At 50.0% G+C, this 24,766-nt stretch overlaps 1 protein-coding gene across 2 annotated transcripts; it reads left to right on the forward strand.

Annotated features, from left to right (window-relative positions):
- The first annotated feature begins 309 nt into the window (after window positions 1-309).
- Window positions 310-24,215, forward strand: PITRM1 (pitrilysin metallopeptidase 1). 2 transcript variants are annotated; one of them, XM_012745152.2, is made up of 27 exons: window positions 310-394; window positions 2,556-2,658; window positions 4,066-4,172; window positions 4,504-4,655; window positions 5,341-5,455; window positions 5,534-5,630; window positions 6,898-7,058; window positions 7,575-7,701; window positions 7,946-8,034; window positions 8,919-9,047; window positions 9,652-9,765; window positions 9,943-10,039; window positions 10,593-10,727; window positions 11,864-12,002; window positions 12,627-12,743; window positions 14,163-14,295; window positions 15,647-15,767; window positions 15,889-15,965; window positions 16,205-16,370; window positions 16,671-16,771; window positions 19,020-19,134; window positions 20,011-20,082; window positions 20,579-20,691; window positions 22,316-22,441; window positions 22,981-23,126; window positions 23,570-23,672; window positions 23,770-24,215. In XM_012745152.2, exons 1-27 carry the CDS (start codon window positions 339-341, stop codon window positions 23,861-23,863), a joined length of 3,105 nt encoding a protein of 1,034 aa, XP_012600606.2. In that variant the 5' UTR covers window positions 310-338; the 3' UTR covers window positions 23,864-24,215. The 2 variants fall into 2 exon arrangements, with proteins under 2 accessions (XP_012600606.2, XP_075853707.1); XM_075997592.1 differs by lacking the exon at window positions 310-394 and adding an exon at window positions 453-643.
- The last annotated feature ends 551 nt before the right edge of the window (window positions 24,216-24,766 follow it).

Raw genomic sequence — 24,766 nt, forward strand, 5'->3', positions numbered from 1 at the left:
CATGCTGGGCCTCACCCCTCGCCTGAGCACGCCCCGCAACCCTGCGGCCCCGCCTGCCATCCGTCCACATCCCGCAGCAAGCCGGGCGCCCCCATTTCCGCACTACGCCCCGCCCCTCGCCTCGCCCCGCCCCTTTCGGCACGCCGGCCCCGCCCCTCCTGCCCTCCGCCCTCGAGGCCCGCCCCGACGCAGCGGGGCCCCGCCCATTTCCTCTCCAGCCTATCGGAGAGGTCGTCGCCATGGCGCTGACCAATGGGAGTCGCGGCCGACGCGCCCCGGCCGGCGCCGCGCGTGACGTTAAATGCTGCGCCAGCCCAGCCGCGCGCAGGTCACACGCCATGTGGCGCTGCGGTTCCCTGAGGGCGCTGGGCCCGCTGCGGAGGCTGAGAGGCGGGTGAGGAGGCGCGGAGGTGCGGCGGGCGGTCGGCGTCGGGGTCCCGCCTGTCCCCGCGCCCGGGCTCCTTCCCGGGTGCCCCCGAGTGCCGCCCCTGCCCGGGCGGGAGAAGCGGGGAGGTGCTCGACCCCGGTCTGCTCCCCTTTCCTTGTGCCCCGAGGCTGAGCCCTGCACGGACCCGAGGCCGCCGCGCTCGGTAGAACCGTAGGCGGCGGGAGTTGAGCTTTTTCTGATGCCTCAATTTATGGGGTAAAGATGGGGGGAAATGTCTGGTTGCCAGGCTGATCCCCCAAACCTTACCTGATGGGCGGTGCAGTTCAGGACTGTAATTGCAGGCGGGGGAACACGGGTGTCAGTCAGTGTTGGGGTGTCAGTCAGTGTTGGGGTGTCAGTCAGTGTTGGGGTGTCACTCAGTGTTGGGGCGCCTTATGGAGCGTTTCAATTTGGCAGCGGAAACGTCCATCACGTGTGTTGCAGGTTGCCAGAAAGTATCTTTGGTGGGCGGGGCTCCTATTTCCTCTCAGCGTGTTCATAACATTGTTTTCTTGATGATAAATGACTTCTTAAAAAGCCCTCTAGGCCGGGCGCTGTGGCTCACGCCTGTAATCCTAGCTCTTGGGAGGCCGAGGCGGGCGGATTGCTCGAGGTCAGGAGTTCAAAACCAGCCTGAGCAAGAGCGAGACCCCGTCTCTACTATAAATAGAAAGAAATTAATTGGCCAACTGATATATATATAAAAAAAATTAGCCGGGCATGGTGGCACATGCCTGTAGTCCCAGCTACTCGGGAGGCTGAGGCAGAAGGATCACTCAAGCCCAGGAGATTGAGGTTGCTGTGAGCTAGGCTGACGCCATGGCACTCACTCTAGCCTGGACAACAAAGTGAGACTCTGTCTCAAAAAAAAAAAAAAAGCCCTCTATCCCGCAATTCTAGGATTTGCTTAATCAGTAAGGAAGTATTGGTCCATTATAGGGAATCTCCATAATGTTGCCAATGCCCCGAGTCGGTGTGTTTTTGTTTTTTTCCTGTATTTGTCACCTTTGAAAGAAATAGGAAGGCTGTGTGAAAGTATCCAGCCATGGAATATGAAAAATAGAGACGTTTGTCACATTAACAGTAGCTGGATACTTTCTGGACAGCCCTGGTACTTCTGTGAGATACAGTGTCGATGTAGAAAACCCCATAAAACATATGATACAGTTTGAGGTAATAATTATTAAAAAAAAAAAGTAGTGTCACCATTACCAGGTTTAAGATTGCCCCTGATTGTAACTCTATCCGCCCCTCCCCTTTAATCACTTACCTGACTTAAGTTATCATTCACCTGACAGTAATTATTTCCTTGCTTTTTTTTTCCTTATATTTTTACCACCTGTATACACTCTTACCTGTTTAGAATAATAACGTATCTGTGCTTTGTATTGTTTTTGTTTGTTCAACTAGTTATGTGACCCACATCTTTGTTACATATGGTTGTAGTTCTTTCATTTTGTTGGTAATTTTATGCTATTGAGCGAATAGTCCATGTTTATCCGTTCTCTGTTGCTGGCCCTTTGGTTGAGTTTGGGACTGTTAGGATTAGTGCCGGCATTCTTTGTCCTCCTGTGCTGGTGCACAGGTGCAAGGCCCGTAGGATCTTGGCATAAAGGGGAATGAATCTCTAATCTTCAACTTTGCTTATTAATGATGAATGCTTTTCCAAAGTTTTTTGAGTTGCTCTTCCTGGTAGCAGTGTATAAAGAGTTCCTGGTCATATCAGGCTTTTATTTTTCACCAGTTTGGTAGGTATGTAATGGGATTTTGTAGTAGTTTGAGTTTCTTGGTAAACTGTGAAAATCTGTGAGGATTCTGTGGATGCAAAGGAGCCATGTTGACATGAGAGCTGTTTTTTATGCAAGGGAAATTTGTATCTTTTGTGAACATGTACAAATGAGAGCTTTTAAACATTTAACTATTGATATTATGAAGCTTTCTCTGAGTTGAGATAAAAGATTGTTAAAATGGGCAGAAGTTAATTTTCTGGACTGTGCGAGATTTTGGAAGATGCAAGATTCAGCGTGTGTTTAGTTATTTTATTATGTTTTCATTCCGTTGCTCAGTTATGTTATCCGAGCAGTTTTCCTGCGGATCATCTAACTTGGATGACTTTTCTTCAATACAGCAATACACGCCACAAAGTACGGAGGTGGAGCAGTAGCCGGGCTTGCGAGAGGGCTCTCCAGTACAAAGTGGGGGAGAAGATCCACGGGTTCACTGTAAACCAGGTACGGGTCCGTCTCGGCACGCTCTTTCCAAACCTGCGTGTGCGCAGGTGTGGCTTCTGCTGGCACGTGAGGTCCTTGGGAGCTGAGACTGGGGGTCTCAGCCTATGTCCCCAGGCCCTAGCACGGCTCCTGTTTCATGGTAGCTGCTCAGCTGAGCAGAGCTTGCAGATGAAGTGGTTCCCAGTCCCTTCTCTGAACCCCTTGAGGCCTGACAGCTTAGAAGGTAGCACTCCCAGCTGGGTCTGTGTAATCAAACACACTCTCGTGTTTCTGCAGCCAAATCTGATGGCTACTCTGCGTGTGGTCCGTAAAGACTCAGTGCTAGGGCACCTACGTCTGTTCAGTCAGGTTTTGCCATCAAATAGTTTGCTCTAACCCTATACAGAATCTTTGTTTTCTGAGCTTGTTTGGGTTTCAGAATTACAGAGAAGAGATCACGGACCTGTATTTACTTAGGTTTATGTTAAAATGGATTCATCTGTTTCTTGTTTTATTGCATAAACGTTTCATAATGCACTTTTATTTAATAAAATAACCAAAAACTATGTAGTTCGGGTATTTGGCTGGCCGGTGGCTTTGTGGCGGGTGCGAGGCTGTAGCACACAGCTTATGATCTGGAAGGACTCACACGCAGCTGCAGCTGCAGGCCCGGCGTGATGAGCGTCACAGAAGTGCCGAGGGGGTGGGGGAGGAGCTTGTGGAGGCCGTGGCATTGAGAAAGGGGGCAGGCTGTCCTTCGCCAGGCCAGGGCAGTGCCGGGGGGCTTTCAGGCAAGGTCCAGGCACGGTGAGTCACGAAGGCAGAGTGGGAGCATTTGTAAAGTCCCCCCGAAGGCCACTCGGATTAGTCTGGGTTCATGATGCAAGTTACTGTTAATAGGGCCTTTTCCAGAGTGGTGGGTTGTTTTCCATTATTTATAAAATTGCATGGAAACTTACTTTGTGATAAACCATGATTCTTGTTTGAGGAATAGTTACCGTGAAAGCTGTTTCTAGGCAGACATCTCTCTGTGTCTACTGATTTTAAATACCTTGATCATCTATTACAAAGCACAGTCAACTTGGAAACGTGAATAATTTAACAGCTGTAAATTATGCAGGCATTAGCAGACCGCTTTATGTATGTGATTTATGTGACAAGGCCACTAGATGTGTGACTTAGAAAATACCAGCAAACAGCAAGTGCTCGAAAGAATGTGTACATTCTCATCAGCCTTTCTTAGGTCATGACTTCTCGTTTGTGGGATGAGAGATTTGGATAAGATGGTTCTGTCCTTTTCAGCTCCAAACTGCTGGCTTCCTGGTGGCACTAATTTAAGGCAGAAAAGCCAATTCTCTCTCAGTGTATTTAGGATAATCGTTTTGAATGTTGTTCTAAGTTTAGCTGCTTACTCTGTTCTCAACTCAGGTGACGTCTGTTCCAGAACTGTTCCTTACCGCAGTGAAGCTGAGCCATGACAACACGGGAGCAAGGTACCTGCACCTGGCCAGAGAAGACACGAATAACCTGTTCAGGTATGGGCGCATTGCAGGGGCGTGGTCTAGAGTGTTTATGTTAGGACAGCTACCGTACGTGAAGCAGTTTAAAATCATACCTCTTGAATGTTATATTTTTATTGACAGAGCCATCCTGAAAACGTCAGGAAAAGACTACATGAGTTTATATCTTCATCTAAATATAGCACATCATCGTTTTACAGTCTGAATCAGTAATTTCATACATTTCAGTTAGAAGACGTTTTGTTTAGACATTGTGATAAAATGATTGTTTCTAATCGTCCCTCGAGGCACCATATCGGCCAGTACTAAGGTTAACCTTTCCCCCGTCCGTGTCTCTTTGCCGCAGTGTGCAGTTCCGCACGACGCCGATGGACAGCACGGGGGTCCCGCACATTCTGGAGCACACGGTCCTCTGTGGCTCTCAGAAGTACCCGTGTAGAGACCCTTTCTTCAAAATGCTGAACAGGTCATTGTCCACCTTCATGAACGCCTTCACAGGTGAGGCGTCCCGGGCCGGAATCACTGTTGGGTTTGCGAGGCACACCCGCTGGGGTTCAGTTGGTTTCTCAGAAAAAAAGAGGGTATTTGACAATTAATGCACTAGAGTAACTTTTACCAGTCTCTAGTCTAGTTGAAAGAGATCAGAAGTTTGATCCTTTAAGCAAATCACATCTTAGTTAGATTATAAAAAGTGAAGTTTTAGGAAAAAGGTATTTGAGGTTTTTTTCTAGCAAGGGTCAGAAGAGTTTTGGGAATACTGCAGTAGCATGGGGCCTCACGAGTGTGGGCCTCGTGCGTCTGGGGAGAATGCGCAGCCGGTGGTGTGAACGCAGCCTGCTGGGAAGGAGGGAACCCAAGGAGCAGCAGGTCAGACCGGTGCGCTCAGGGAATGAGCTGGTCTTTCCTGGCGTGTGGAAGCCTCCAGAGGCACTTGGGCCACACAGGTGTTCGCTGAAGAATTAGCTCAGGTGCCTCTTGGGTGCCAACCCTGAGTTGGGTCTGGGCAAGGTGGGACTCGGGGGACGGGCCGGGAGAGTGGCGAGGTAGGTCCCAGAGCGCGGATCGCTGCCGACTCTCTGTGGCCAGCTAGCACTCACTGTTGCAGGGAAATGAGGCTTGAAAGTAAGTTGATTTCAGTAGGAATCTGTTGTATTGTAAAATTTCTCTTTTCCTTCGTACCCAGCCAGTGACTACACTCTGTATCCGTTTTCCACACAAAATCCCAGGGATTTCCAGAACCTGCTGTCCGTGTACTTGGATGCGGTCTTTTTCCCACGCTTGCGGGAACTGGATTTCTGGTACGTAGTGGTTCAACTACCTGATTCAGGCTCAGTATTGGAATTGCTGTCATCTGATAATGGTTTGTCATCGTTTAGGCAGGAAGGATGGCGACTCGAACACGAGAATCCGAGTGACCCCCAGAGCCCCCTGATCTTCAAAGGAGTTGTCTTTAATGAGATGAAGGGAGTGTTTGTAAGTTTTCTTCCTCTTTCATATTGTGTTAAACTTACCTGTGTAAAATATTGAAATACAGTTGCACTGGAAAGATAGTTGGCATTCAGTTGTTCCATTAAATGTTCCCATCTGAGGTCACGACTCCTCAAGTTAGCGGGGCTCAGCATGTGAGTCGAAGCCACGGGGACAGCGAGGCCAGGCTGCTGTTGGTCCCTGAACCTCTGCCCAACAGCTCTCAGACGGTGCCTGGGGACAGCCGGGTGTGGGCGTTTGACCTGCAGCAGGTCTTCGAGATACAGAGTGCTTTCGTAGTACTAAGACATTGTTGTCGCCACTCACTGCTGCCCGGGGGTGTGGTGGGCTTTCCCAGAGGCCGCGGGGCGGGGCGAGCCATCCTCGGCACACTAGGCAGGGAAGCAGGCGGAGGGCGCCGCCTCTGCTACGGAGCTGGACGCTAAAGAGGGTTGCGGAAAATGCACAGCAGGACCACTCTTGTCAGTAATTGTGTTTTGTTACGAAAAGTATTTTTCAAAAAAATATTTATGGTGATGTGTAATGATGGGTCAAGTTAACAAATGAAAATTATCTTTAAAATGTCTCAGCATTACTTTAGAATATAGCAAAATTATATGAATATATGTACACACACACACATAAAAATACATACAGAATCAAAAAACCACACACAATCAGGTTTGAGGACCTCATCAATTTTTGGGAATCTAGAGGGGTCTTGAGAACGTTTTTCCTTTTTTGAGGACTGCTGTCCTGGGCCAGTGTGCTCAAGTCCCATCGTGACTTTGAAGACCTCCTGGTCTGTCCGGCGTGTCTACCGTGTGTGGGGCGAACCATACACACAGTGCTGCTCCCTGGTTCCTCCCTCCCGTTTCTAATCCTTACTTAATTTGGGTGTCATTTCTTCCAAGACACTCTCCTGATACTAAGTGAGGTGACAGCTTCTCCCTGCGTCTGGCGGACAGGAGGAGGCCCCTGCCCTGGCCTTACCTGTACAGCCGCTACTCACCCAGTGCACGTTGGAAAGCACATGTTTCTGCCCATCCGAGAGAGCCAGTCCTTGGGTCCCCTGCACAGGTTATGATTAAATTGAAGGCCACGTTTATAATGGTACCTGCACGGGTGGCCTTGTTTGCCATTAAACAGTTTAATTTGCAAGGTGTTAATAGGCATGTGCTCCAGAATGTGACTAATTTGATGTATTGTAACTGTGTATGTATGTTATTTTACACATACATATTTTATTTACTTGTTTTCTGTTCATTTCAAGACAGACAACGAGAGGATATTCTCACAGCACCTTCAGAACAGACTGCTTCCTGACCACACGTACTCGGTGGTCTCCGGCGGCGATCCCTTGTGCATCCCGGAGCTCACCTGGGCACAGCTGAAGCAGTTCCACGCCACTCACTATCACCCGAGTAATGCTAGGTAATGCTCATTTTAAAAGTTTAGTAGTGGAGTTTTAAGAGTTGATTTGTCTGCATTTTTAAACTAAATGACATGACTTTTTTCACATTTAGCAAAGAAATGTGGGGGGTGCATTCCAAGACTGCTAGTGCATGCCCGAGACCACAGATAGTACTGAATCCTACATACACTGTTTTCCGTATGTACATACCTCCGATAGTGTCATTTATACACTAGGCACACACAGTAAGAGATTAACAACAATAATAAAAAAGTATAACAGTTATATCAATGTAATGGAAGTTATGTAAATGTAGTCTCTCTCTCTCTCTCTCTCTCTCTCTCTCTCTCTCTCTCTCTCAAAACGTTAATATTTTCGGACCTTGGTAACCAGGGGGAGCTGAAACTTTGGAAAGTGAAACCTCAGATGAGGGGGATTACCATGTACTGCATTCCCTCCACTTCATGCAGAAATCCATCACTGTTGATTTCTGATCTTTTAAACTGAAATACACTAATACATTCCCTCAATTTTAGGTTCTTCACTTACGGCAATTTTCCGTTAGACCAGCATCTGGAACAAATTCATGAAGAAGCACTGAGCAAGTTTCAGAAAATTGAACCAAGTACCTCGGTGCCCGCTCAGAAGCCCTGGGATGAGCCCGTGAGTGCCCTGTCGTGTTTTTGTCATACCTGTTCATGTGCTCAGATGTGTGCTAGTAAGAGGGTTTTGAAGTGCTGTTGTGGGCTGTGCAAAATACCTAAGAGCTTTTCAGCCTAAAGAATGGTTATTTGTTTTAAAGGAAGTTAATGAAAAGCATGTCTCGGACCATTTTGTAAATGCAGGTAACCTAGTAGTTAAAACCACCCAGATTCTGTGCGTACTTAAGGCATCATGTCCTTTGCAGAAGGAATTCCAGATAACATGCGGCCCAGATTCCTTTGCTACAGATCCTGCTAAGCAGACGACGGTCAGCGTTAGCTTCCTCTTACCAGAGTAAGTGTATGTGGTTAAAGCTCATATGGGCCGGAAACCAGTGGGAAAATACCCAGATTAGAAGGTTAGGAGGAGAATTCTGCAGTCGAGTGTAAACTAACGTACAGTTAGGATTCAGGAGTCAAGCATGTTTTAAGACTAGAGAACAAAATGTCAGGGTTTTGATGACATCTGAAATGGCTTTGGGGGGAAATCATGTCCAGTAGCCATCTGGAACAAAATGTCAGGGTTTTGATGACATCTGAAATGGCTTTGGGGGGAAATCATGTCCAGTAGCCATCTGGAAAAGAAGTGATTTACTTCCTACTTGCATTTTAAGGCTTCTTTCCTACAGAGACGAGGATGACTGCTTTAGAACGGCAGTCGTTGACTGTTTTGAGGTCATGGGTCCCTTTTGAGTGTGAGAATAATACTATGTATGAACACTCGCCTTGGAAAAATGTACCACGTGCAAAGCTGTGTAGTTCTAGAGATTTCGAGAGTCCAGGTCAGAACGTGCCTGAAGGATGTTCAGGAAAGGAAGGTGCCACTCTGTGCCCTGCCAGCGTGGTCTGCGGCTTGGTGGCCTCACCCATCTCTCTTCCAATTTCTTGTCTCCTTTATGGGGTTGATGTTGTCGCCACGCCACCACTGAAGTAGTATCTGTGAAAGCACGTGACAAGCATTTGATATGCAGTTAAATTTGTTCTGGGACCCAAAAAACCCCCAGTATTTAAAAAAAATTTTGTTTTGCCCATATGATTATTAAAATGTTGAAATGCAGGACTTTTCAGCAAGAGCAAAAGTATTCATTGAATAGTGATTTTAAGTGACTTTGAAAACATATATAAGGGCCAACCATTTTCCCTTCTGTTCCCCTCCTCCCCCCTTCTGTCCTGACGAAGTATCACCGACACGTTTGAGGCCTTCACGTTGAGTCTCCTGTCCTCACTGCTGATTGCGGGGCCCAACTCCCCCTTCTACAAAGCCTTGATCGAATCTGGGCTCGGCACAGACTTTTCCCCTGATGTTGGGTGAGTTCTGTCACTAGGCGAGATCGGTGGCTCTCGGTTGGGAGTGGCTCTGCTGCCCGCATCCCGACACCTGGGGACGATGTCTGGGGCGTTTTGGGGTGTTGTCACTGCAGGGTGGAGGCCGAGGGTGCTGCTGAAGGTCTCACAGCACACAGGACGGCCAGGCCCCGGCAGGGAGCTCTGGACAGTGTCAGGATTCCAGCACCAGCTGTCCGTGGTCCCCGAAAGGACATTTGGCCAAAAAAAAACCAAATACCCAAAAAGAAAGCTCTTCCAAGTTCTTAGAATGTCATACTGTTGCTTGTTTTAACAGTTAGGTCATTAAGTGTTGTTAGAAATCTTCAGATTTTATAAAACTCAGCAGTTTTCTATGTTTAGATTTATTTTGCTACGATTCAAGCGTTTAAACTGTATTGATTTTTTAGAACTATTAAGGGGATGCAGTGCACTCGTGACCAGTTATGTCTGAGAACACTGCGTTACTGGGCTGTGAGTGGAGGGCCCGGAGTTGAAGGTTCTTCGTCCTGATCTTTAAACGCAGAGCGTTGCAAGGGGTGATGAACGAGCGCGGTTCTCGTGCATCATCTCCGTTTTCTCGTTCTAGGTACAACGGCTACACCAGAGAGGCCTACTTCAGTGTCGGCCTGCAGGGAATTGCGGAGCAAGACGTCGAGACTGTCAGGACCCTCATAGACAGAACGGTGGACGGAGTCGTTGAGTAAGCCCGGCCTGCTCTGTTCCTCAGGCGTGAGCCTGCAGCGCCGCTTGGCCCGCGCTCTGTGGGACAGGGTGCATGTATTAGTTCACATTTAGTTGTTCAATTACCTTCGCTACCTTCCTTTTTCTAAAACTTTTATTGCTTTTCAGTGTCTTAGTTCTTCATTGTGTTCTGCAGGAAAGGATTTGAAGATGACCGAATTGAAGCTTTGCTTCATAAACTGGAGATACAAATGAAGCATCAGTCCACCAGCTTTGGACTCACCCTCACGTCGGTATGTGATTCCTCAGCCACTTTGGTTCCTCTTCGGTTTTGGCTTTTTGACCTGTAATTAGTGGTTCTGGACAGCACTGAAAATATGGATTGGTATTGATGGTGCTTTTCATTTGAACCTTGAAAGTTACATTGTTTTGGATCACATATATATAAATTTACTTTTTGGTTAGTTTTTATAATATACTTTTTGGTTTTTTTACTTTCAATAGCTCAATTGGCTTTTTGATATTCTTTTATGGGAAACAGATTTACACAGGATACCTTAAATAAGTAGGAATTTGTGATAACTGGTAATTTGTTGGTAATAATATTTCTAAAAATAATTAAAACCTGTGCTTTTTATTTTGTTAAAACAAAATAGGGTTTTAATGAGTTTGGGGTTTTTTTTTTTTCTCCAACCAATGATTGACTTAATTTTTGTTATCAACGATCATCTGTGGTGTTTTTAAGCGTAGAAGCTAGGATCTTAATAAAATATGGGGCGCTTACTGGGGTGTAGATACACAGTGTGTGTGGTGCGGCCGTGTGAACGCAAAAACCTCTCGTCCCAGCACATAGCCTCCTGCTGGAATCACGACGGAGACCCCGTGGAGCTCCTGCAGTTGGGAGATCTCCTGGTGAAATTCAGGCAGTGCCTGAAGGACAATCCCAAATTTTTGCAAGAAAAAGTAAAACAGTATTTTAAGGTAAGGAAGTTGGGGAATTTCTATAATTTTGGAGTTGAGTTTTATAATGATGAAAAAAATGTTAGGAATGTAATCTATATATATATATATATAAGTTAGTTTCTGTTAATAGATGGGTGGCATAATTTCTTATTTTCTAATTAAAAATTTAAATGCTAACATTTACTTAAATTCTGTGTTTTATATTCTAATGCAAGTTGGTTTTTGTGTGGTTACATGTGTGCAGTTTTACATAGGAATGTATGAATGGAACATCTTCATACACTCTTCCATTAATATTTTGTTAATAGAAGAATAATGTAAACTGTGAGAATAGTCACCTATACGTAATGCATACTCTGGTTATTTTTACGATTGAATTCTTTCAGTGTCGTTCATCGGTTTTCCTAGATTTCTAGGCATCTGTGCTGGGTTGTATGTTCCTTCCTCGACACTCATTAATATGGTAGAACTTTTTAAAAGGCGTTACTGTGGTAGGTGAGATTGTTGTCTGCTTCGGACATATGACCTACATTCTCTCTAAGTTGTAAGTTGTCTTATGTAAAATTTCTGTTGCATTTCAGTTCTCCCACCTCTCTTTGTAGTATTACAAGTGACCATTGTGTGTGTGTGTGTTTTTGATCATTGAAATAAATAAGATAAGCACATTAAATCACCTGTCATTTTCAAAGTATTGAATAGAAAATTTAGTTCCAGCCATTCAGAAATCAATAGTATAATGAACACTAGATAAAAATTAACTTAGAAGTCTGTGTTATCTTCAATTTAGACTAAAATCAAAGATTCATAGTATTTAAAATTACAAACGTTCTTACACCCAAGGTGTAATGAAAATGTTGACTGTTGATACATTTTATGGTTAAGACATAGTGATCATAATAATAATTCTAATAGTAACAGCATATAAAATTCTATACTGACATAGCAGGTATGGTTGTGTAAGGATATTATGTGGCTTATATATTAATACTTTCATCGGCAAAACAATTGTTGAGGTGAGTTCTGTTCCCAACATTATTTTAAAAGTGGGTAAATGGAACAACAGGACCAAGACACACCAGCGGAGGCTGAGTCAGCACGTTCAGTTTTAAGAAAACCTGGTTTTAACTTGGTTTTTGTTGCCGTGTTTGTTGCAGAATAACCAGCATAAGCTGACTCTGTCGATGAGACCGGATGACAAGTACCATGAGAAACAGGCACAGATGGAAGCAGAAAAGCTAAAGCAAATGGTCGGTTCTCTCTCCCCGAAAGACAAGCAGCTGATCTACGAGAAAGGTCTGGTGTTTAATTTTGTGCCTACTAACTTCCTAACCGTCACCCAGACCTAGTGAACTTTCTAGTGGGTTTATAGTTGGGGGAGACGTGCACTGTTCAGATCTGTCCTTAAATTCCTGCCCGGCCGGGTGGGTTCTCTCTCTGCAGACTGGGGTCTGTGCCTGACCCTCCTGCAAGGGGCTGCTGCCCTGTCATTGGTTGAACAGAAATGGGGCTTTAAGCATTGCTGTAATTGTGAGATTTACGTGACTACATAAGCCTGCAGCTAAAATACCTGCAGATGCAAAATAAGTGTCAAAGTCATTACATTTCAGCCCAGCAAGAAGTGGTTTGAAAACTCTTAAAAACAAGTTCCATCGGTCTGGTATAAAATTCCCAGGGGCGGAGGGGAAACTGCGTGAGAAGCTGCGGCTCCCCAGCGAAACCGCTTTGTTAAAGCGATTGAAGAACGAGCGTTAGAAAAGGGCCGCCCGTGTGCGTCCTGCGGGCACACGGAAACCGCGGTGCCGAGGTGCTGCGCTTGGCAGGGGCTGGCCAGCCAGCTGTGAACGTAGGTGACAGCACACAGGTGCGTGAAACCCTTCAGTTGTGGCACTGAATGCTCGTGGCCTTGGCTCCTTTTAGGTCTGGAGTTACGGACCGAGCAGAGCAAGCCTCAGGACGCCTCCTGCCTGCCGGCGCTGAAAGTGTCGGACATCGAGCCCACCATGCCCATCACGGAGCTGCGCATGGTCATGGCAGGTCACTGTCCTCTTCCCCTGTGCTTGGTTCCTCAGTGGCATTAAATGCCAGGCCCCACGGGAAAAGCGGGGTCACGTTTTAGATATTTCGTGTAGAACGCCTGAGTGTCCCCATTCATTTACAGTCCGGTTTCCGTGGGGCCTTGAACAAACGTTCAGTGACAGTGGCCCTCTGTACTCGGAGCCCGAGTCTGTGTCCTTGTCTCACGTGGATCAGATAGGTCGTTGTCAGTTGCAGCGGTAGGGTCAGACGAGGGTTTGGGCTGTGTGTGGTTGCGGAAAGTGCAGCCTTTGACAACACGGGCATCCTCGGAGCCCTGAGTCCACTCTCTTCCGCCCCAGGCAGCGTAGCGGACAGGAGCTGTGGGTGGGGTGTGGGTGGCGGCGGTTATGGAGGATGGGAAGGGAGCTGAGGCCGCTTTTATGCCCCGACTGTCCCTGGTGTCTCGTCCTGCCGCCCCAACTGTCCTACTCTGCCCGCTGGGTGGTGGCGTGAGAGGCAGTTTCCCTGGAGGGGCTGAGCCTGGGCTCCGCAGGGGCCTGGCCAGGTTTATTGAGGCGACGACAGCTGGTGCTTCAACTCGGCCACCGAAGGCAGGAGTTTAGACTGTGCCAGGACGTCCCTGTTTCCTGGGCAACATCTCTACCTGCCTGTAGTGTTTTAGCAGTGCTTGTGTTTACCATGTCTGATTTAGTTGTGTGCATGCATGTGTTTCTGTGTGCGCGCGTGTGTGTGTGTATGCAAGTGAAATGTCTTCTGGAAATTAAGGTTAATATCCCACCGGTCTTTTAATGCCCCATAGTTTCTATTTGTCAGTGACTTTCCGTAAGTGTTCATTAGGAGGGTGAGTGAAGGTGAATCCACCATCAGGATGTGCTCGGGGCTTCTCCTGGTTCAGGGCCCCGTGCCCGGCAGGGCTGTGCAGATGGAACACCCCACGCCCGGCCTAGGCCTGGAGGGGACCCGCAGCCACCCAGGGCCACCTGGGCTGCAGCAGGGGCCAAGAGAGGCAGGACCTGTGGGGGAGGGGACCGGTTTGGGTGGGTGAGACGGTGGGGCCCGATGTCTCCGGAGTGGCACTGGGTGAAGGTGGGTGGGGTGGAAAGAGCCGGGTGCCCCCTGCCCTGTTAGGAAGCTGGAAAAACAGGCTTCCATTCTTCCTCTCTCATTCTTCAAAAAGCAAGCGTTACTTTAGTAATAACTACTGTTTCAGTTTTCTATCATAATGAGGGTATAATTTATATACCTTCCTTCAAAAAGGAAATTTATGTAATTTGTAGCAAGTGAATAGTATTTTCTTGCTAATACAAGTTTTAAACCTCCATCCTCGAAAAGCAGTAGCGTTATTTCTTAAATATTAACGTGGTTAACATTGTACTAGTAATGACAAGAGCCATCAAATCACTCTTGCCTTTCCAGCCGGAGACACCCCTGTCCAGTACTGTGCGCAGCCCACCAACGGCGTGGTCTACTTCCGGGCCTTCTCCAGCCTGAACACGCTTCCCGAGGAGCTGAGGCCCTACGTGCCTCTCTTCTGCAGCGTCCTCACCAAGTACGATGAAGACACACACGGGCTCGTATAGTTCACACGTCTTCGTGTGTTTTACTAATACATACTTTCTACATGTCTGTATTGTTTCAGTGCACTAATAGTAATACCTTACCATATATTGGTTTAGAATTTTTTTTAATGAGGATTATGTTTTCCTTCTATGTCACATTAAAATACTTATGGAGCGGCCGGACGTGGTGGCTCACGCCTATAATCCTAGCACTCTGGGAGGGAGGCAGGCAGATTGCTCGAGGTCAGGAGTTCGAAACCAGCCTGAGCAAGATCGAGACCCCATCTCTACTGAAAATATAAAGAAATTAATTGGTCAACTAATATATAGAAAAAATTAGCCGGGCATGGTGGCACATGCCTATAGTCCTAGCTACTCGGGAGGCTGAGGCAGAAGGATTGCTTGAGCCCAGGAGTCTGAGGTTGCTGTGAGCTAGGCTGACGCCACGGAACTCACTCTAGCCTGGGCAACAAAGCGAGACTCTTGTCTCAAAAAAAAAAAAAAAATACTTATGGACCTAGAATATAGGTAATACAGCAATAGTAACCTGATAATATCTTGGAGAATAATGGCTGTTAATCAGAAAGGTAGTTACCTGGCACGGTAGGTCAGGCTGTCCTGAACACCCGCCCCCCTGCGCCCTTCCCGTGGGCAGGTGTCCGTGGTGGGTAGATGTGGGGATACGCACGCTGCACACGCAGCCATGTGTCCCTTCCCCTCTGCCCTGTGTCTGTGCTGAGGGTGACAGGACAGGCTGTGGGCAGGGCTGTGGCTTCCCTTCCCGTTCCAGGAGCACTGTAGGTGAGAGACCAGGCAGGAGCTGGGGGTCTCTGGCCACCTCCCGAACTTGCCGGCCTCCCTTCCTGCAGAAAGCCTCGCCGGTGCCGAGCGGACTGGTGCTCCTCTTAGGAACGAGAAAGGCTCAGTCCTCAGATTTTCCCCCAGACCACCAGATGTCTGAGCAGATGAAGCACGTGTCGGAGGGCTGTGTGAGAGGAGGGCGAGGGGCACTCAGAGGACACCTAAAGCTCGGGATTAGACACATGCGTGCTAGAATTTTATTTTTGTGCAGACCCTGGCCGCCCAGGTGCAGGTGGCCCGGACGCTGTCAGTGGGTCCCCGAGCGAGAGGTCCTGGTTCCACCTGGGGGAGAATGCACGTGAACACTCTGGAGGGCTGATGCCAGTGTCATCGTGTTTTATAACCTGCATGGTGTGAAAAGAGAGATTTTAAAGCTGTGTGTATTTAGTTTAAACAACTTGTAATTCAAGATGCATGATCTTTAAAATGACCTGGCAAAGGCTACCTTGGTAATCGAGGGAAACCTCTCTGCCGTGTCAGGATGGGCTGTGGCAGCCTGGACTACAGACAACAGGCTCAGCAGATGGAGCTGAAGACGGGGGGCATGACCGTGTCCCCCCACGTGCTCCCCGACGACTCCCACCTGGACACCTACGAGCAGGTAGCCTTTATTTCTAGGATGCACCTGTGCTGAAAAGTTTGCTTCTCCAGTGAATTTTTTTTTAAATTATGCTGCAATTAATTTCTTCTTTTGTATTTTTTTTTTCCCTTCCATGATTTAGGGTGTGCTGTTTTCATCTCTCTGCCTGGATCGGAACCTACCAGACATGATGCATCTGTGGACTGAAATATTTAACAGGTAACTTCATTTGCAGATGACGCTATTAATTCCTGGGGTGCGGTGGAGATTTTAGTCTGAAGTGTGTCGTAAAGCAGACTGTGCTTGTGTTGTTGATTCCCCAAGCCTGATCTCTCTCGTGTAATTTCTGAGGTGGTTGAAACGGCCGGAAAACTTACACTCAGTACGTTCTCCGTGGTGTGTTAATAGAAGGGGGCGAGGCTGGGTGTGCAGGAGCCCGTTCTGTTCGCTGCCCACAGCCCGCGCTTGGAGGAAGAGGACCGCTTCAGGGTGCTGGTCAGGATGACCGCTCAGGAGCTCTCCAACGGGGTGCCGGACTCCGGGCACCTCTATGCGGCCATCAGAGCGGGCAGCAGCCTCACGCCTGCGGGGGGCCTGCAGGAGACCTTTGGCGGCATGGATCAGGTGGGACGCGGTGAGGACAACAAGCGTGCTGTTCCGGCTTGGCCAGGTCCTGCAGGGCCGCTTGTGTTCTCTGGGAATAAGTTATTTATATCTCAGAAAAGCTTATCAACCACATTGCATAGGGAAATACTGTTCTTTTTTTAGCTCACTTTCCTCCTTGTACCACCCAGCCCCACCCCCAACCCCGTCCCCCATGCCGGGCACTGAGCCCCTGGCCTAGCAGGGCTCTGAGGTTGAGGGTGTCTGGTCTCCAGCCGGGAGGTCCATCGTGGTCTCTGTCCCTGGGTTCCTCTGGTCCAGGTGAGGCTGATGAAGAGTGTCTCGGAAATGGCGGACATCACACCGGTCCTGAGAAAGCTCCCGCTCATCCAGAAGCATCTGCTGAACTGCAATAACATGAGGTGGGTTCCCGGCTCCTGTCTAGACAGAGACCTCACGGCTCCTTCCATTTCACTGAGTGTGGTGTTAGATGTTTTCTGCTTGAAGTTGCAGTTACATACACTGACCTTCAAGACAGAAGGAGTGCTTGGTAAAGTGTAGGTCATGGAACTGATTCTAGACTTCAAATGTTCTTTTTTCTTGAGATAGAGTCTTGCTCTGCATCCCGGGCTAGAGTGCCGTGGCGTCAGCCTAGCTCACAGCAACCTCAAACTCCTGGGCTCAAGCGATCCTCCTGCCTCAGCCTCCCGAGTAGCTGGGACTACAGGCATGCACCACCATGCCCGGCTAATTGTTTCTATATATTCTTTTTCAGTTGGCCAATTAATTTCTTTACATTTTTTTGGTAGAGACAGGGTCTCGCTCTTGCTCAGGCTGGTTTGAACTCCTGACCTTGAGCGATCCTCCCGCCTCGGCCTCTCAGAATACTGGGATTACAGGTGTGGGACACCGCGCCCGGCCACTTCATATGTTCTTATTAGCTAAGAAATCATTTTCTATGGGAAAAAAAAAAAAGAATAGTATTTTAAGTTCCATAAAAGTAGTGCGAGGTGGGGAAGAGAGCAAGCGAATTTTATCCTAGAAGTGCAAATAGATACACTCAGGGCAAATATTTGAAGTTATTTTGCTCCCGAAACCAAGTGATCCATAGGGGAGGCATGAGTGGGGGCCGCAGAGCAATAGGCCGGTGTGGAAGTCTGTGTCTGTGGGAGTGAAGTCACGCGGTGGCTTGAGGATGTCTGCCAGCTCAGGCGCCTCCTGCCCTCAGCAAACGGGAATGAAATTTAAAAATATATATATAAATTCTTTTTAAGCATAAATCTGTTGTTCTGTTACATACTCATTATTGGTGGGTATACAGATTGCAGGTATTATAACCTTTATAAAAAATTTTTTTATATTCTCACCTGTGAGTTTTTTTTTTTTCTTAGCATATTATGGGCGTACAAATGTTAAGGTTATGTATATTGCCCATGCCCCCCCCCCCACCCGACACCCGATAGATGTTATTCCTATATGTCCGCTTAAGTGCTGATCCGTTAATACCAATTTGCTGGTGAGCGCATGTGGTGCTGGGTTTTCCATTCTTGGGATACTTCACTTAGTAGAATGGGTTCCAGCTCTATCCAGGAATATACAAGAGGTGCTCTATCACCGTTGTTTCTGAAAGCTGAATAGTACTCCATGGTATACGCATACATTTCCTTAATCCACTCATGTATTGATGGGCAACTGGGAAATTTAAAAATCTTAAGTTTGTCACCAGCACCTTCCTGTCAGATTCACTGATTAGTATTCAATGATGATCAATAAGAAAACGTTTGTCTAAGCCACTTGTTCTTCATGGAGTCCTGGCACCTCTCCCGGTCAGTTATGAGGCTCTCTGGCAAGTTCTACAGGACGGTCTGTGTGTGGCAGGAAGCGGCCTGGTGGTCGGTTCCCTGGAGGCGCTCCGGTCAGGCCTCGGGAGCTAGGCTGTCCTTTGAGCTTACACCCAGGCCCCGGGCGGCTTCACCCCTGGATCTTCTCCCAGGAGCTCAGCTTTGCGGGTTTATCGAAAGAGATGAGAGAATTCATTGCGCAGGGCTGCTGGCCTGAGCTGTAGCATTAATGGTACCTGCTGCTAATTCAGCTGAAATAAATTTAAGGTTTAGGGCCATGGAGAGAATTATACATACTCTGTCAATATGTTATAGAGTCCAAGTAAATTTTATAGGACAGTATTTGTGATTCTGTAGAATTTGGGAGTTCTATTTTTATATGATCTTGAGAGCATGACAACTTTGGGGCACTTTATAATTTTCTGTTTTAGCAACCAGTTCACATTTTCAAAGTGTTGACTTCTTTTCTGAACAGTAATTCTGAAATTTCTGGTCTCTGACACGTAAGTGTGAAGGCCTTGTCGGCAGGCCGTAGTGTTCTCTGCCTTCGGAACCCCTCTGAGGAACGAGGTCCCGGCAGCGGCGCCATCTTGCGTCTCAGCTGCTGTGAGCCGGGCGCACTGACGCTGTGGTGACTCGAGCTTGTAGGGAAGGAAGACGGCTGAGTCAGCTCAACATTTGGCTCCTGTTGTTTCTTTTTAACGTTCTTGCGTATTATTTCATACAAAAACCACGTAGTAATTTTTTGTGTTATTTATACAAATGTGACGGATTAGTAGAACAGGTCTTTCAACACTAATAATTTCACGTGTGCGCAATTTTTAAACAGATGCTCCGTGAACGCCACCCCACAGCAGATGGCGCCGGCAGAGCAGGCGGTGGGGAGCTTCCTCAGGAGCCTCAGGCGCAGCCAGCGGGAGCCCGCACACCCCCACGTGGTCGAGGTAATGCCCATGCGAGGCTGGGCACCCAGCGGTAACGGCCTGTCCTCATCTTGCACACATATGACCCATCCCAGGTCTCGGGGCACCCAGTGCGCAGGCGTTAATGCCCCGCCGTGCACCGAGAGGCTGAGGTTCGGGAGGGCTGAGTAGCTGGCCCTGCACCGGCCCCGTGGGGACGGGGACTCGAACCCCGAGGTGTGGCCTTGACACCGAGTCCGCTTGCTCTCTTGCTCATGCCTAGTGGCGCGCAGTCTCCCTGCGGGACACGGTGCCCTGAGCAGGTCTGACTCTGCCGTCTGTGCGGCTTTGGGGGACACGGGTCGTCACGGCTGTTTCGCTGTGACTCGTTGGCTCATGGATTGTTCTCTGATCACTAAGCTGGTGAACTCCATTAATTAACAGAGTGGGTTTTAATCCAATACACAGTGTCACCTCTCAGGGGAGAGGGTGGCAGTCTGTGGGTTCTGCAGAGAGTGGTTTCTGACGTGTGCACGTTCCTTGTCCCCTCGAGGCCCGGTCTCCCTGCCAGCCTGGGAGCGGCGCCCACGTGCGGGGCACCACGGCCCGGGTGCTTCACGCGGCCTCTCATCCGGGAGCAGTTTTATCACTAGACATTGCAGGAGGAGGAACAAGGCTTAAAATACAATTTTCTTAGTTCTGGAAAAGAAGTCTTTGTACATCACAATCTGAAAATCTATTAAAATTTCTTTTTTAAAGCATTAACAAATTAAAACACTTGTTATTAAAACATAAAAAGCATCGTTAGAGCGGATTTGTTTATATCAGTTTTGTGGACCTTATGAAAATGTGTATCTTCTTACCTATCTTGCGCGAGCTGTGAATTTTTCTCATTTCTCTCGGAAACGTTGTTTTCAGAAACCTGCGCACGGCGGCTCTGACGGAAACCGACACGCCTGTGGCTCCCAGATGGTCAGAAAGCTGATCACGGTGAGTCGCGTGACCGATGCGAGCCTCTCGCAGCTGTCTGACTGTGCGTGTCCCGTGAGCCCTTCCGGGGGCTGGCGTGGGCCTGGAGCCGTGAGCAAGTTGCGTCTTTGTCTCTGCCTCCCCGAGCCTCGCTGAGACAGCGCTGAGCGAGTGCCCTGCTCGTGGGTGGGTGTAGCTCGTGCTCAGGAGAACATTGCTGCTCCAGGTGGTCCCGCTGCCTTGCGGCTCACCTTCACGTGGACGCAGCTTGTGAGCATCTCTCGGCTCACTGGGCTCTGTGATGGTGCCGTTTGCTTTGGCTCATCGTAGCCCGTGGCAGTTTACCATGCTTCGGAGGATCAGCCACGATGTAATGACGCAGAATGAAATGTCCTTAACGGAATAGTAAATTTCAAAGGCGCCGTGTCCAGTTTGGAATATTTCACGTGGATTTTAAAGCGGGCAGAGCGCCTGCAGGCCGTGCGGCCCCCCTGACGCTCCTGCCTCTGTCTCGCAGGACCCCGCCTTCAAGCCCTGCCCGACGAAGACCCACTTCCTGCTGCCCTTCGCCGTGAACTACGTGGGCGAGTGCGTCCGGACGGTCCCCTACTCGAATCCGGACCATGCCAGGTGGGCGGCGGTGGCAGGCATCTCTCCCGGGGCTGCGCCTCAGTGGGGAAGTTTGTCGGCGTGTTAGACGGTGACGAGGCATGTCCGTCGCAGGAGGCCGTTGCGCTGACACGAGGGCTGGGCTCCACGTCCTGTGCTGCTGCCCTGCCACTGCAGGGTCCGCCCTCCCCGCACCTGGCCAGCAAGGGCCCACGGCAGAGCAGAGACCCCGAGTGGTCTCATCACAGCCAGGTCCTTGCAAAGCAAATGCCCGGCTTTCTAGCCACTCAGTTCTGTAGGTGACAGGGATCCCTCAAGTCCTGTAACAAAACAGAAAGGCGGACATGGCCCTCAACACAGACTCCCGTCAAATGCCCAGTTCACTCGCCTCATCTGCAGGTGCAGATGGTGTACATTAGCGCCGAGACTTTCTGACAAATGGGCAAACTGTCCCGTGTGCTTGCGTTTGGACTCCCCGGCTGCCCCGCAGAGCCACCATGGCCGGGGCACAGAAGCCACGGGACGGAGTGGCTGGACTTGGGGAGCCTGACCCGAGCGGGGCCTGCAGGGGAGGCCCAGGGAGAAGGCCGGGCTGTGGCAGGGTCCAGTGGGGGGCAGGATGGAGACAGGTGTGGCCCTCAGAGCAGGCTGGGATCCGGAGCCTGTCCCAGAGTCCCTCTGAGAGCTCAGCTCCCGTCTCCATGCTCATGTCGGGGGCGGGGAGGGGAGGCCCTGGTTTGAGTGGCGGCAGCCATGGCGGAGGGTGGGTCAGGACACTCCCAGAACAGCTGGGAAGGCAGCAGTTTGCAGTGGGCAGTCGGCGCCACCTGACCTGTGGCTGCCACACACCCGTGCCAGGTCCTGGGGAAACTGGCCGGGCCAGGAGAAAAGCCCCCAGACATGCACCCTTGGGAGTCCACCACTTGGGGTGTGGTGTTTCCCACAAATTCCCCTCCTGTGCCCACTGTCTCGGGCAGCTACGCCCGTGAGGGACTGAAGGGAGAGCTGAGGACCCCGCCCAGCAGAGCGGCCAGCCCCAGGAGAGGAGGACCTGGCCCCCGTGAGGACGCCTGTCCTGGCGTGGCCGGGTGGAGCCGGGGGCGGGCTAAGCTTTCTAGAACCATCCTTTCCCCAGAGGCTGGGCCGTCACCGTTCCCAGTGGGCGTCAGCAGAACGGGCTGTGTTGGAGCTGTGTTTTCCTAAGGGCACCTGTGAAAACCCACCCAAGAGGTGGACTGGAGTTTTTTTGCCCAGATTCTGATGTGAGTCATTTACACATAAATGACCGTGTGCGCATTTGCCCTCGCAGCAAAAATTAACAACTCCTTACTTTATCAGGCATAAAACGTGCCCCACATGTCTAACAAGCTGGGCGTGCAGAGCGCTGCATCTGCAGGCAGCGTCTGCGCTCTCCAGCCCGGACTGCCCGAGACTGGAAACTCTTCTCACGTGTTGGTTTTGTTCATTAAAGACAAAACGCCTTGGTGGGACCGTGATGCACATCATGTCACTTCACAACTGGATCCTCGTGTTTGCTTCGTCAGTTACGCCCTGGACGTCTCTTCCGATCACTTCGTGTTGTATGTGATGCTCTCCTGTCATCATGCTTCCATGTTGTTAACCTGCGTTGTTTAATCAATTTCAGTCTCAAGATACTCGCACGTTTGATGACGGCTAAGTTCCTGCACACGGAAATTCGGGAGAAAGGCGGCGCCTACGGCGGGGGCGCCAAGCTCAGCCACAGCGGGGTGTTCACGCTTTACTCCTACAGGTGAGCCGCCCTCCTCTTTACCTTAGGTATGCCGTGTAGGAGAGACCGTGTAGGTGGTGTTCGGTACCATCTGAGGTTTCAGGCTTCTCCTGGGGGTCTTTCCCTGATCAGGGGGCTGGCTGTACAACCCGAGAGCTTTCTGAGCCCATTTCAGTTGCAGAGGCCTAAGGAGATCTGTTTTCATAGACATAAGACTATTGCCCTTTTACGTAGAGCAATTCCAATTTTCTGTGGCCTTGCTGCCTAAGATGACAGGTGTTCTGGTACCTCAGGACAAGGTGGGCGGTTTGCCTGGCGGGTGCGGCCTCCTGGCTCCTATGGCTTCAGCCCTGCAGCCTCACGGGGCATGTCCTCGTGGAGCTGCTTCTGCATGACAGGTTTCTACAGAGCGGTTGGCTTTCCCAGTGGCCACTGGACTGTCAAGTGTCAGAACGGAGCCGTTAACAAACAAAACGTTGGAGAACCATTAAGTCAACACACGGTTGCCGTTCCTTTATCCGTCCATAAAATGCTTGAATGTGTAACTCTGGGTTTTCCAGGGATCCGAATTCCGTGGAAACACTCCAGGCCTTCAGGAAGGCCGTGGACTGGGCCAAATCCGGGAAGTTCACGCAGCAGGACATCGACGAAGCCAAGCTGTCCGTCTTTGCGAGCGTGGACGCTCCCGTCGCACCCTCAGACAAAGGTACTGAGTACGTGACAGAACCGCAACGGGGCTCTCACCAGGCAGCGGCTCACACGCGTGCTGGGTCACTCGTGCCTGTGGGCCACAGGGGTGGTGGCCCCGTTGTTCCTGCTTCTTCCACCTCCCTGTCCTCTGTCCTACGATTTTACACACCCTAAACATCCACCTTGAAAACTCGCTTCTCCTCCAGGCAAGAGCATCTTAGAGGATGCCATTTCAGAGCTTGCGTGACCCAACGCCTGGCCACAGCGGCGAGACTCGCTCTTTGGGTCGCGGCGCCACATCTGGACATGCACGAGAGCGGCCTCGTGGCTCTGCCCTCGGTGTCCCCGGCCTCGCCAGTGCCTGCCGACTCTGATCCGGACTCCGGGCAGGAGCTGCGGCACTGGAGTCCCCCCTGGCGGGGGCAGCCATGCCACCCGTGCGTGCGCTCTGTCTTCCAGGCATGGACCACTTCCTGTACGGGCTCTCGAACGAGGCGAAGCAGGTGCACAGGGAGCGGCTCTTCGCGGTCACCCGAGACAGCTTGGTCGCTGTGAGCCACGCGTGAGTGTGGGGCCCATGTGCATGTGCAGGGAGGGAGGGGGGACTCCGCCTGGTCCCAGTGGAAGGGGTCCCGACCTCCCCCGCCTCTCCCACGCAGGTACCTGGGCACCGCGAGCAGCACGCGCAGCTGGGCCATCCTGGGACCGGAGAACGCGGAGATCGCCAAGGACCCGTCGTGGGTCACGCGGTAGCTCCCCCCAGCACTCCTGCCTGCGCTCGGGAGCCAGGCCGAACCCACGCTGGTTCTCAGACCTTAGGTCTCGGCCACATTTAATTCGAAAGGTCAGAGATGCTACTGCTTTTCCCCACAATCTTAACGGCATCCTTAAGATTTTGCCAAAGGTTTTATTAACTGGCAAGTCAGAAAAAAACCTGTCTTAAAGGAGGAGATGCAGTGACCGTGGAGAAATTGAAGTAATCATGTGTCGAATGTGCATAGATGCACAAATTAGAATTTTAAAGCTTTCTAGTGATATAAATGCTTATTTTATCCTTATCACGAAATATTTATTTTAAGAACTTAAAAATAAAGGGCAGCTGTGACCTGTGCTGCAGTCATTGTGCTGGGGTGCGGTGTGGGACTGGGCCGAGCAGGGACGACCAGCTCCAGCGTCTGCCTGCGCCCGCCCGGCGCAAGAGCCTCCCTGACGGGTGTGGGCGGAGCAGGGTGGCCCGGTGGGTTGTGATCAGTCAGCCCTTCCCTCGTCGTGCTGTCCTCAGGTTTCCCAAGCAGAACTTACCTTTACCCTGCGGCTTTTCCCCCCTTTCTGAGGTGCGCACCTGGACGTCACGCCTGCGTGTGTGTGTTGGGGGGTGCTCCAGGAGCCCCAGCCCTGTCCGAGGTGCCAGCCCAGGTCCCACCCCGGACAGCGAGTGGCTGGAGGAGAACTCTCAGGTATCGGAGTCTTTTAAAGTCCCCCTACCTTGGTGACTTGAATACGCAGCAGCTGGGATTGAACTCAGGCGTGTGTGGAGGGGGCTCCCGTATTAAGGTACGCATTCTTCTCTTTCACCTCTGACCTCTATGCCTCACCTCACTTAGAACAGGAGCCGGGCATAGGGTGACCCACCTGCCTGCGTAGTCACCCTCCATA

Source organism: Microcebus murinus, chromosome 25, assembly GCF_040939455.1.
Source record: "Microcebus murinus isolate Inina chromosome 25, M.murinus_Inina_mat1.0, whole genome shotgun sequence".
Classification (NCBI taxonomy): domain Eukaryota; kingdom Metazoa; phylum Chordata; class Mammalia; order Primates; family Cheirogaleidae; genus Microcebus; species Microcebus murinus.

Excerpts from the sequence above, each read along its gene's own strand:
- PITRM1 (XM_012745152.2), top strand. The coding sequence starts at position 339 with ATGTGGCGCTGCGGTTCCCTGAGGGCGCTGGGCCCGCTGCGGAGGCTG. Across the intron at positions 15,966-16,204 it reads TGGACTGAAATATTTAACAG|CCCGCGCTTGGAGGAAGAGG; the intron begins GTAACTTCATTT and ends CGCTGCCCACAG. Across the intron at positions 20,083-20,578 it reads TGGTCAGAAAGCTGATCACG|GACCCCGCCTTCAAGCCCTG; the intron begins GTGAGTCGCGTG and ends TCTGTCTCGCAG.